This window comes from Lutjanus erythropterus, chromosome 14, assembly GCF_056507025.1.
Source record: "Lutjanus erythropterus isolate fLutEry1 chromosome 14, fLutEry1.hap2, whole genome shotgun sequence".
NCBI lineage: Eukaryota > Metazoa > Chordata > Actinopteri > Lutjaniformes > Lutjanidae > Lutjanus > Lutjanus erythropterus.
The window spans coordinates 17504925-17517592 of record NC_139330.1 but is presented as its reverse complement, the minus strand read 5'-3'; the positions used below and the strand labels follow the sequence as shown (position 1 = coordinate 17517592).

The window sequence follows — 12668 nt, the reverse complement described above, 5'->3', positions numbered from 1 at the left end:
TATATGTTTGATCAGTCTGAATGAAAGAACCCACAGTAACCTTTCGATTTCCCCACAGTAATCCATTTGGACAGATTCCCATACTACTATGGGAAAATACCTCCAATTGTAAAGCTTTTGTTTTGCAATGTAAACAGTACATAGTTTTTTTTTCATCTGCTGGTTGGGTTCCCCCTTGTATTAACTCACACTGGAAGTTCAGTGTTACACTTGGCTGGCACAGCAAAGCGTGCCGACTCTGAGATGGCGAAACACCTCAGGTCTCTAATGTGTTTGACCAACTTGGCAGCAAGAACCCACTTTACATTTGACCTACATTTAACTGCAGAGTCTAGTTGAATATTTTAGTACAAAACGAAAAGTTTAACGGGGTGGAAAAAATCAAATAATATAATAATGCAATAAAAGCTAATCACAGACAATAAGAGTTACTGAATTTAGAAATTATACTTTAGTATAATTGTACTTTAGTATCTCTATCTCCTCTGTGTGTTGTAGAGCTGTAATGAATAGCTGTCAACAATGAAATTAATTGCCAAGTATTTTAATAACTGATTAACTGTTTTGTTATTTTTCAAGAAAAAAATGTCTAAATTCCAATTTCAGCCTCTCAAATGTGAATATTTTCTGGTTTCTTTACTCCTCTCTGACAGTAAACTGAATATTTTTGGGTTGTGGGCAAAACAAAACCTTTGAGGACATCATTTTAGGCTTTGGGAAACACTGATCAACATTTTTCACCATTTTCTGACATTTTATGAACCAAACAATTAATTAATGAAGACAAAATAGACAGAATAATCCATAGGCCTGGTCAAAGTACTTGTTAGTTGTAGCTCTGTGTGTTGTGTTAAAGTTTTCCTTCTTCCATTCTGAGTAGTTTACCTTTATTTGTATTTCACTCTTTAACCTTTGGAATTAAAACGCCTTCAGGTCACAGGTTTTTCAGTGTGTGTGGTTTTAGTACCATGCAGGTCTGTACTGAGGCTCTATATGTGTTGAGCAATCACGTTCCCTCGTGCTGAAAACCTTAAACATTCCATATTGACCTGCAAGTACTTAATCTCATTTACTGAAGCCAATAAAGCCGTCCTTTTACATCGTATGAACCAGCAGACTGGACTTTATTTGAATGCAATGTCATTCTTAGTGTGCAAAAACCCACTAAAGTCACATCAGAATAAAAAGACTTAAGAGCCTGTGCTGTATTACACAATATTGTCATATTAAAATTTGCTTAAACGTACAAATGCCTTCACCAGAAAGTCATTAAAAAACATCCAAATGTTGTTAGTTTTGTATATATGTATTTGTTTCAGCATTTCTTAATATTCTGAGTGAATTTGATCTTGGAAAAAAAAGCAGAAATGTGACAACTGCAAGCTCAAAGTCATGCTGAGGTCAACCCGGGACACAGGGCTTTGTTGTTGTTTGTTTGTTCTCTTCAACATCATAAGAAAGATAAAAACTGTCAGAGTGTTGCCATGTTCCCACATAATCCTACATATAGTTTAGTGTTTAGTGTTTTCTTATCATGCACGCATGAACCATTTTGTAAGCAAGTTCTTAAATGAATACACAGATTAAGCCATTTGTTTTCATAGAAAAGTGTCCTAAAATAAAAAAAAATACAGACATATATTATATCCTGACCACTTATATTTCCATATGATTTAACACTTTTTCACCTTTTCATTTTCACCTATATTTCCCAAGATTCCTGATCTTATAATCTTGTGACTGAAACAGACCTCAGCCCAAACAATGTCAGGCTTGTGTCCCCTCGAGCCCTGTGGCATGAAAATCTGCATACGATGTCGCAACTTAAGCATGACGAATCCATCGTAGGCTGGGGATGATGGCTGGATTTCATGTAATTTACACACTTGTTGATCAGCTACCGATGAATTTGAACACAGGCTTTTATTGTTCAACACATTTCCACCGTCATCCTACAGGAAAACTCAGACTAAATCAAGCCTCTGTGACACATGTTGTGTCTGCAGCTCCAAAAGTGCAATTCTGTTTTGTCCTCTATAATTTCAGGCAGATGGCACGGTTGAAATTAATCTCTTGAGATCAGTGTGTCCAGAAAACTTTTATTCGCTGCAAAAAAAAGACAACAAAACAAATGCTGATGTGTCCAGTTTGACACTAGTAAAAACAGAAACATGCCATATGAGACAAAGGATTATTTTAAAAAAGGATTATCAAACTCACTCATAATTATACTTAAAAGCACAAGAATCACTTGTGTTCTTAATCAGCAAACAGGCATGAATTCTTTAATGAAGTGAACTACATCATACATTTAACTTTAATAATAAAAACAGCTGCAGAACTTACTAAAATCCTCACTAAGTCCTTTATGAAAGCAAACTGGATATTTTGGGGTTATGGACATTAGGGGATGTCCACTTAGGCTTTGGGACACGATGAACATTATTCACCCTTTTCTGACATTTTATGGACCAAACAACTGATCAATTAATCAATCATCTGTTTACCACAACAGTGTTGTACACCCCATATTTAGTTAATGGTTGCAAAGAAAGTAATTACTATTATTTGGGTGAAGCTTAACATCCTCCAGTTGTTCAATAAATAGAAAAAGTCAAACATGTTTGTTTGATGGAACACATGACTGCCCAGCTACGACTGCTTGTTTTTAAAAGGAGATGAACACCAGTTATTAACTCAAAGAAGTTGAGAACCACTGATCTGTTGTATATGAGCATGTACATGAGGTGAAACCCAACCTCAGGGTGGTTTTCTTATCTTGTGATCACTTGCGGATGTGCTTGTTTGTGTGTGCATGTGTGTGTGTGTGATCAACAAACCTGGAGCTTGTCTGCAGATAATCTCGAATACTACTGGATTTATCAGCCTAATTTTCCTGCTGCACATTCATGACTGTATACTGATGGACCTCTGTGATTCAGACTTTTTTTGAAAAACCTTTGAAAAAAATTTTTTTATGGCTCTACGATCAGAACTCATCCCATACTTGTAAACACAATATCTCAAGAACGCTTTGAGGGAATTTCTTCAAACATGAGACAAATGAGCATTTGGACTCAAGGATGAACTAATTATATTTTGGTGGTCAAAGGTCAAAGGTCACTGTATCCTTAAGTGCATCCCACTCCTGTGAATGCAGTATCTCTGGAAAGCTCGGAGGGAATTTCTTCAAATTTGACACAAATGTCAACTTGAACTCAAGAATGAACGGATTAGATTTCATGATCCCACAAAAAGTGTTTTAGGCCATAAATCAAGAATTGATGCACTAATTATGCTAAGTGTACTGTTCAAGTTCTGTAATGTTAATTCCTGTTAATGTATGACAATAGCAATAAAGTCAAAAACTTGTAATTGGATTGTTGTTAATTAATAGAGGTAATCTTTTGATGAGGGTTTTGTTCTCCTCCTAGATGTCAGTGTAACTCTGATTGGCACGAGGCTGGAGCTCTGCAGACACCTGTTGTGTCTCCTTAAAGCGACGCAGGGCAGTGGGCTGCATCCAACGTCTCGTTTGACATCAGCAGCGGCTGCATCCTCACCGGGACGCACAGACACACAAAGGCTTGTTGTGTAACTAATTGAGAGGGCTTTGCTGTTGCGGTGGGCAAATACGCATTAAAGCTTGCGTTTGTGTGGTTATGTTCATTAAGACATTCCTGCACGGATTGGGGCGACAGAGAGCAGGGGGCTTTACATAACAAAAGTGCATGCTTTTCACGTGAAATGCCCCTTTAAAAGCGGGCTCCCTTCGGTCACATTGAGGCACATCGTAAAGGATCGGACAGAGAGGAGTGAAAAGTGTGTGACAGCTGCACTTTGTTGTGTCAAATCGGCTTCAGGATGGTCTCGTCTTACCCTTTGCCGGACGGCTTCTCCGAGTTTGATGTGTTCTCCCTGGGATCTTGTCTGCTGGTGGAGGGTGAGTGTTTGCGTTTTGTGCTGGAACTCAGCCAAATGCTGCTGCCGCGAGGCTGCGAGGGCTGCAGCCGCCGCGTAACATTAACCTCTGACAGGACCTGAAGCCACCCGGTCACTGTCACACAGCAGCCTGTAATGTTAGAGGAAAGAGCTGCAGCTTTCTCTTTAATCTGGCAAATTAACCTTCGTTTACAATGTGCAAAGAAAAATGCGGTTAAAAAAAAGCATGTTTATATCTCGAAACGAGCTGCATGAGGCGCAATCAGCATCGCCGCGCGCACTGACTCTCCTCACGCCTTCATTCATGATTTTCTTTTACTTCTCTTCCACCCAAAGGTCTGCTGGGCTTCTTTTTAAATGCGGTGACAGTGGTCGCTTTCCTCAAAGTGAGGGAGCTGAGGACCCCCAGCAATTTCCTAGTGTTCAGCTTAGCGTTGGCTGACATGGGCATCTCCATGAACGCCACCATCGCCGCTTTCTCCAGCTTCCTGAGGTGAGTGATGTAACCACCGCCCCTTTTCATAATGAATAATACCCAGCTCTGATTATATGTGACTAAATCAAATGTTGTGAGCAAATATTTCCAAATAATGGTGGCTACTTGCCCTCGAGGTGAATAATGAACACGATAATCGATATATTGAGTAATAATCAAAGCTGTAGAGTGAAGGGGAACGGCCAATACGCTGCTAGAGCAACATCTATAGAGGATTTTCAGCCTGTAATCAGGAAATGAGAGCTGCTCCTCATGAGTCCAGGGATTATATTTACTATTATTGTCATTAGTTATCTTTTAAACAGAGATCCGTTGCATGAAATAAGTACATTTATTGCAGGTTTTATTTGCATCAGTTTGGTCCTAGCCTGTTAATGTTTACTTTTAAGATGAGAAAATTATAGCTGCAACTATAATTTTCATTGTTATTACTATTAATCAATTAGTTAATTGGTTCTAAAATGTCAGAAAATTGTGAAAAATATGGATCACTGTGTCTCAAAGCACCAGGTAACATCCTCAAATGTGCTGTTTTCTTTACAACCCAAAGATATTCAGTTTACTGTCATAGAGGAGTAAAGACACAGAAAATATTCACATGGAATGAGAGAACTTTTTCTTAAAAAATTAGTCAAATCAATTCCTCAATAATGAAAATAGCGATTAATTTAATAGTTGACAACTAATTGATTAATTGTCACAGATCTAGAATAAATCAATTAATTTATGGTCACGTCCTCTGTCTCCAGGTACTGGCCTTATGGCTCAGAAGGATGCCAGACTCACGGTTTCCAGGGCTTCATGACAGCTCTCGCCAGCATCCACTTCATCGCCGCCATCGCTTGGGACAGATACCACCAGTACTGCACCAGTAAGTTAACACTGTATCGGCCTATGATGCTGCTTAAAACCAGTCATTTTTTTCCCCCAGAATGCCAAAGTCATGTTCTCTGACATTTGTTCTTTGTATATTTTACAAATAGTTTGACCTGAGCCAAGACAGACAAAGATGATAGTTATCATATCACATCCATACAGGGGTTAATACTGTACAACTGTTAAAAAAAATAATAATATACTTTTGTAATGCACTGGCATCAGATTAGTACTCAGTATTGAATGATGCACAAAGTTCAGGTATCAGGAAGAAAAAAGAAATGGCAGTGGAACATCTCTAGTAAACACCCGCCTCAGCCCAGTAGGTATTACACAATCACAACTAAATGTATTCCCTCCCCCACAGAGCACACACACACGACATCCACGCATACACTAACAGGTTTTTGTTCCTGTTCTCCAGCTGAACTGAAGCCCTCCTGCTGTTCTGTGGAGACCAGCTGGTCAACTGCTGTATTTAAAGTTACCACAGATCGTTCTGACGTGTATCAATAAACAGAGCTGTTGTTATAATCAGATAAGAAAATGAACCCCTCCCTGACACGACCCAGAGGGCTTGAATACTTGAGTGTAGAAACCATTTTCTTTTGTGCTATTTCAACACTGAGTAAATTCTATTTTTAGCCATTGTTAATGTCAGGCTACAAGGTGAGGAGGAAGGGACACAACGCCTGACCTGCAGCGTTCACACATTATTTTCTGTGTTTATTAGGCAGCTTGTTATTCTAGTGTGGTGAGAAAAACATGGAGTCATATCATACTGTGGGAGGTGTGAAAAAGTGATGGATAAACAGGAAGGCAACCCAGCCACAGTTTAAAGCCCTGACAAAAAAACTGCAGTGGTCAAAACATGTTGGCATTTTAATTCGTTCATCCACTAATAAAAGCCCTTTTATTTTTTCCTCCTTGTTGCTACCACTTATTTTTTTAGTGCCTGAATTGCCTTCTTGTTTATCTTTTTTTTTTTCCACACAATTTTCCAAGAGCACCAAACACATTAATGATAATGATGGATGTTTCGACCTTTTTCTCGTCAGGGACGAAGCTGCAGTGGAGCAGCGCCATCACCCTGGCTGTGTTCGTCTGGCTGTTCACTGCCTTCTGGTCCGCCATGCCCCTCATTGGATGGGGAGAGTACGACTACGAGCCCCTCAGGACCTGCTGCACTCTGGACTACAGCAAGGGAGACAGGTACTGTTTACACACATACACTCCTCACAATGCTATCAAGAAACATAGATTTTGTAAGCTTTTGTTTTCTCACTTCACTAAAATGTTTTTTCACACCTAGTTTTAGTTTTTAATTTAGTTTTATTTAACTATAATAACCTGCCTTTTGTACATTTGTTCTCTCCATAGAAACTATGTGTCCTATTTGATTCCCATGAGCATCTTCAACATGGCCATCCAGGTGTTTGTTGTCATGTCCTCTTACCAGTCCATTGCACAGAAATTCAAGAAGACTGGAAACCCCAGGGTAAGTAAACAAATAAATAAATCTACCAACTGCAACAACACAGGGTTAGAGGTATGAGGTTATGTAGATGTACACATTTTAAGTTTGCATGGCAATTTTATGTTTTCATGTCAACTCAGAGACAGATATGGTCCGTTTTGCCTCGGTTGTTCCGAACTCAAATTTAATCACATTTGAAATCCCTGACACCGGCTGTCATAGCACCTAATGCACAAATCCTCACAAATATGCAATCCACTTAAAGATTCCTCCTGCTTTGAAGTCACCCGCTGGAAGGAATCAGAGGAATCCCCCTCATATTGACATCTATTTCGTCTCTTTCACATGTAACACAGCTTCCTCACGTGGTTGTTATTCAGAGTAACAAACCAGAGAGTGAATGGGAAGCACGCAGGCTGTGACACATGTAGGTCACTGCCACAGGGGGAAGTCCGGGCGCTTCAGTTTGGAATGAGGACAGTAGCTGGTGGTGAAAAGGACCACGTATCTGTGAATAGTTCAGTAGTGGAGTTCCTCAGGGGCAGAATCAGGTTGCCTCACTTTATGTTGCATAAGCCCATTACTCACAGTCATCTGAGCTGGCTGGAGACACTTTCATTACAAGCAGAAAGGCTGCAGAGTAGAGACACCCAGCGCTCCACCAGAACAATGCAATCATGTAACTTCTGTGATGTAATGTGTGGTCATACACCACCCAACATGTCGAACACATGACATGCATGCCATAAAAACCGGAAGGATACTACTGTCCAGTTGAATTTCTTTAAATGCTTCACTGGCTTTTCAGGTCAGGATTAATCCCAATCAGTCTGTACAAACTCAAATTTTGCTCACACCCACTTTACTTTATTTAAAATTTTATTAGGGATTCCAAAGTTTCTAAAGATGCCAAATATACCAGGTTGAGTCTGGGGGAAGTGTGTGAGAAAATGATGCACAAAGACATTTAGAAGAAACATCCTCAGAGTGGGACATAGGCCTCCCCAGGGCGGTTCCAAGCAGTTTATAAATAAGCTAATATAGAATATATTTGAAACTGCCAGACAGTGTAAAATAAGTTTCCCAACCTTAAAGCTACTTAAAGGACCGGTGTGTAGGATTCAGTGGCAATTAGCAGTGGTTGGCTCATTTTGAGCTATTGTAGAAACATGGCAGTGCAGCATGGTGGACTTTATAGAACAAAACGCACAGGGAAGAAAGTTAGACCTCAGAACTTTGCTCTCTCTGGCCAGAAAGCCCTTGCAGACAGACCTCTGTCTGTCAGAAAGTCCAGACAGCTGTCTCTCATAAATGGCTGTCTGGCAGGAAAGCTTTAGGAGGGCCATATGACATAGTATAAAGAGTGGAAAAGCTTATTTTTAAACTTAGTTGACTTAATGTTTTCAATCTGGATGTTATTGTTATTCTGTTTCCTATCACAGTTTGGTGTATTTAAGAAACAAAACTACTCGGTTAGTTTACAAAAAGATCATAGTTTGAATTAAAATACACCATAAACCACATTAGGAAGCCCTTTCTGGCAGAATGACTTGAAGGCTAACCTCTCCCATGTGCAAAGTGGACCCTAGCCCTCTGTAGATAGTAAGAGCTCATTCTAAGGTAATGAAAACACAACAACTCTTATGTTCGGATGTATGTACTAATGAGAAAATACTTATAAATATTACTCCATTTCTTCCATATTCTGCCTATAAATCCCTGTAAATCTTACACACTGGATCTTTAAGGGGTGAAAAAGGTGGGAAACTATATGTTAGGCTATATGTCAGGCTCTGTATGTGTAAACTCAGAATAATGTCTACTTTCACCCCTGGATTACAGAAACCTAACTCTTCACACGCTAGCTGTTTTAGTTTTCTATCTGAGTGTGAATGATTTCAACAGATACTGTTTCTCCCAGACATGATCCCAGTCGTGTGACCGGCCCCTGAGTGAAAAAAAACCTCATGACACAAGTCTCCTTCACTCTGTATGGTTGATCAGTGACTAATCATTCTTGTTCTGATCCTCTCTCCCTCTCTCTGTTTTTTTCACTTTTCATTCCTTTCCATGTTTATCCCTCTTGCTCCGCCTCTCTTTCTCTCTATCCTCTCTCCTCTGTAGTTTAACCCCAACACTCCACTGAAGACTATGCTGCTCTGCTGGGGCCCCTATGGTGTCCTGGCCTTCTACGCCGCTGTGGAGAACGCCAACCTGGTCTCCCCAAAGCTTAGGATGGTAAGGACATCCAGTACATATATGCACACAAAACCCATCCACATATTAATGTGTAGATATTAAAATGCAGCTCATATAAAGCTGCTTTTGGTTACATGTTGGACATGCATACAGACATATATGGTCAAATGTCTTACATATCAAAGTCCTTATGTTTACAATATCAAGATTTTCAACTGTATCAACAAAGACACTGTGGCAGACATAATGAAAACATTTCTCAGAATAATGACTTAGGTACTAAGTCATTATGTAAGGGATGATGTACAGTGAGCAGATCACTACTGCAAAATAAGCCCCATCAGGGTGATGCAGGATCCCAACACGAAGCGGACAGGTCTTGAATCACCCAGAAACGGTGGTTGCTTACCAAAAGAAATCAATAATTTTACACAAAATATTAATTTTAAAATGATTTTATGGATTTTTTTTTCAAATTATTCTATTTCTCCTCCAGAATCTATGATCAGAAATGCATTCACAGCAATGTGCTGCTACATAGAAACAATAGTCCTTAGAATGTTGTAACTGACCAATCAGAATCAAGTATTTAAGAAAGACATATAATTTGATATAAATCATCATTTTGAAAAGGTTTGCCATTATTTTGATATATTAAGTCATTATGTTGACTACCTTTCTCATTATTTTTGTGATACAAGGTCATCATTTTGAGATAGTTTCTCATTATTTTGAAAAAGTGTATTATCATCATTATTATGCCATCATAAACCACTCTACACCAATTTTCACAATTTTTTTCCATAATCAAATTAAAAATCCACACACAACAGGGATTTAATTAACTAGCTGAACAAACCTAAGAACTGTAATAACCTTTAGTTCATTTACATTAGAACCTGCAGTGCTCTATGACGTCTTATGAGCATTAACAACCTTGCTGTGCTTGCACCTGTCTCTGCAGATGGCTCCTATCCTGGCTAAGACCTCTCCCACCTTCAATGTCTTCCTGTACGCTTTGGGAAATGAGAACTACAGAGGAGGCATCTGGCAGTTCCTCACCGGGGAAAAGATTGATGTGCCTCAAATTGAGAACAAGTCCAAATAAACTAAGCATGCAATAATTACACACACTTACTGTCCTGGTGGTTTCTCTCAAAGGTACTTAGATGTCTCTGTCTGTGAGTGTATACGTGCATGTGTTGTGTCTTGAGCAGTGGTAGCCATTGTCCCTAGTAGACATCTGTCTTGGATTTGTTGTCCTTTGTTCCTGCTGGTGTATTTTGTATATGAATTGGAAAGAAAACCTTGTGAAATGCTGGAAAAAACTGAACAAAATTGAACATGTCCAAACAGTTCCTCTTGGGAAAGACTACAGTAGTATTTCATTGTACCACAGAGTAAATCCAACAAAGCATTGGACTTGGCTACTTCTGTAACAAACACAGGATTTATCTGGTTTGCTTGGCTGTTAGGATTATTGTCTACTTAAGTAGAGGATGACTTTCATTTTGAGTTCATTTTAAGACATGTTTTTTGTTAATAGACCATCATGTCCAAATCATTAAAAAAAAGTCCTACAAAAAAGTTAAGTCAGGAGCTTCAAGCCAAATTATGTAGCTACATTTTAGGAAATATCAGCATTTAATCCTTTAAAGAATGTTACCTGTTTACCTCAAACATCCATGTAGAGTTACTTTTCTTTTAGCCAAAGCATGATATAAATAACTTGTCCACTTGCCAGCACCCCTGTCGCCAAAATGCAGCCATCTGAGGCCCATCAATCATCCTTTAGTGTGTCTGTAGTGTAAAATTTCCCCCCGTCAGCCCAGCAGTTTCCTGTCTCTATCAACGGGTCAAAGACAGACCCTAACATATATCAACTAAAACAAAAAACAGCTAAAAGACATTACTTAAAAACTTGATGTCATTTGAGACCTCTCTGACAGTCAAAAGGGGAATCCTTCCCTGTTTATTGCGCCTGTCAATGACATGTTAAAGTGTGTCAACGCCGCTGATATCTCACCATTCTCTGTCTGTAAGATCGTGATTGAAATCTGTATCCAGAGTTGAACTGCACTAATCCTCAAAACAAGAGGACCATTCTTCAATACACAGCCCCCACGACAAGTTAGAGATTAGTCTGCAGCTGTAGATTAACTGGACATGCTTCTCGCCTCCAGATTTGCTCATGAAATAAAGACACATGTCTGTGCAACATTTTATGGCATCTAAATAAAATAATGTAATTACTTAATCTACTTAACAGCATTTAAATGGTATGTTCCTCGATTAGATTAGGTCTCAAGTTTAAATAATCTAGATGTTTTTTGAAATCCCTTTGCTATTTAATTTATGTATTTAATTGTGCATATCATAATTATGATAATACAAATATGTTTTTTGCATATGATTTTGTTTCTTCACAAACCTTACCTATGAACAGTGACATTTCTTTGAAATGTATTGTCTAAACACAGTGTTAAACAATATACAATAACGTACTGGTTATCATATAATCAATATTCTAACTGTAGGTTTCAAAAACCAAATAGTCCACTTTTGTGGTATTGTTTGAATGTAGCTTATGATTTAGTATAAAACAGGAAAATAACGAATGTCTTCAACATACAAGACCGCTGATTAATGCTGAGGTCAAAGTGGAGTGTGTACATCATTAAGAGATGTTGACCCAAAAAAGACGATGGATACTAAACATATGGCATATTTTAACAGATCCAGTCTATATAATATAGAATATAAATAATAAAAGCACAAACAGACCCATTCACACCCCAACACTCCCTGTAAATGAATAAATAGCTTGAAATCCTTAAAGGTTAGTGTTGAATATCCAGATGTTATAAGTCCAGATGACGATTATCCTATACTGTACAATGTAGTTTTAGATTTTGTCTAGTTATTTGGTTCCTATGAAATTCTGTAAATTTCATTTCATTTTATTTTATTTTGGTCACTTTTTGAAAAGAATCATTTGATTTTTTTTTGTTTGTTTGTTTGTTTTTTTTGTTTGTTTTTTTTTTTTTGTTTTTTTTGTCAGTCCATCTGCTGTTTATAAGAAAAGTGCTCTTCCACAGAGTGGTTAAACTAAAATAATAATAACGTCAAAAGTCATTCAGCAGTTCTTGGTTAAATAATAAAGGATTGAAACTGTCTAGACTCCTTGTCTTTTTTAAACTCCTTATAGTCAAAAAAAAAGCACCAGGACACATCTAACATATATGAAGCACAACTGATATGCTTCAAAATATGTACAGTGACAATTTAAACGACACTGACGTGTGCAGTGGTGGAAGATAAATATTTAATACTTACTAAGTATTTGTACTTCAGTAAATCCATTTTATGCTACTTTATACACTATGAGGGAAATATTGTACTATTTACTCCACTACATTTGTTTGAAATCTACTTTGTAGCTTCAGATTATTAATACAAAATATAATCAACAAATAAATTACACTTATTATTATAGATTAAGCTACCCTGCTGTATATAAAGTATATAAAGAAGACAGAATCAACCAGACCCACCTTTACCAATGATCCTGTTGAAGTGATGTATACATTAATGTTCATCTAATGTACTGCTACTTTTATTTAAGCAAAATCAATGTTTTCTGCACCACTCTATGTGTGTCTGTGCAGTTCAAGCAAC

At 38.1% G+C, this 12668-nt stretch overlaps 1 protein-coding gene across 1 annotated transcript; it reads left to right on the top strand.

Moving 5' to 3' along the window:
- Positions 1-3609: 3609 nt before the first annotated feature.
- On the top strand, positions 3610-10123 carry rgra (retinal G protein coupled receptor a). The gene is made up of 7 exons (XM_084736152.1): positions 3610-3943; positions 4279-4435; positions 5188-5309; positions 6373-6526; positions 6695-6812; positions 8916-9029; positions 9955-10123. The coding sequence occupies exons 1-7, from the start codon at positions 3865-3867 to the stop codon at positions 10096-10098; spliced, it is 888 nt and encodes a 295-aa protein (XP_084592278.1). The 5' UTR covers positions 3610-3864; the 3' UTR covers positions 10099-10123.
- Positions 10124-12668: the final 2545 nt, after the last annotated feature.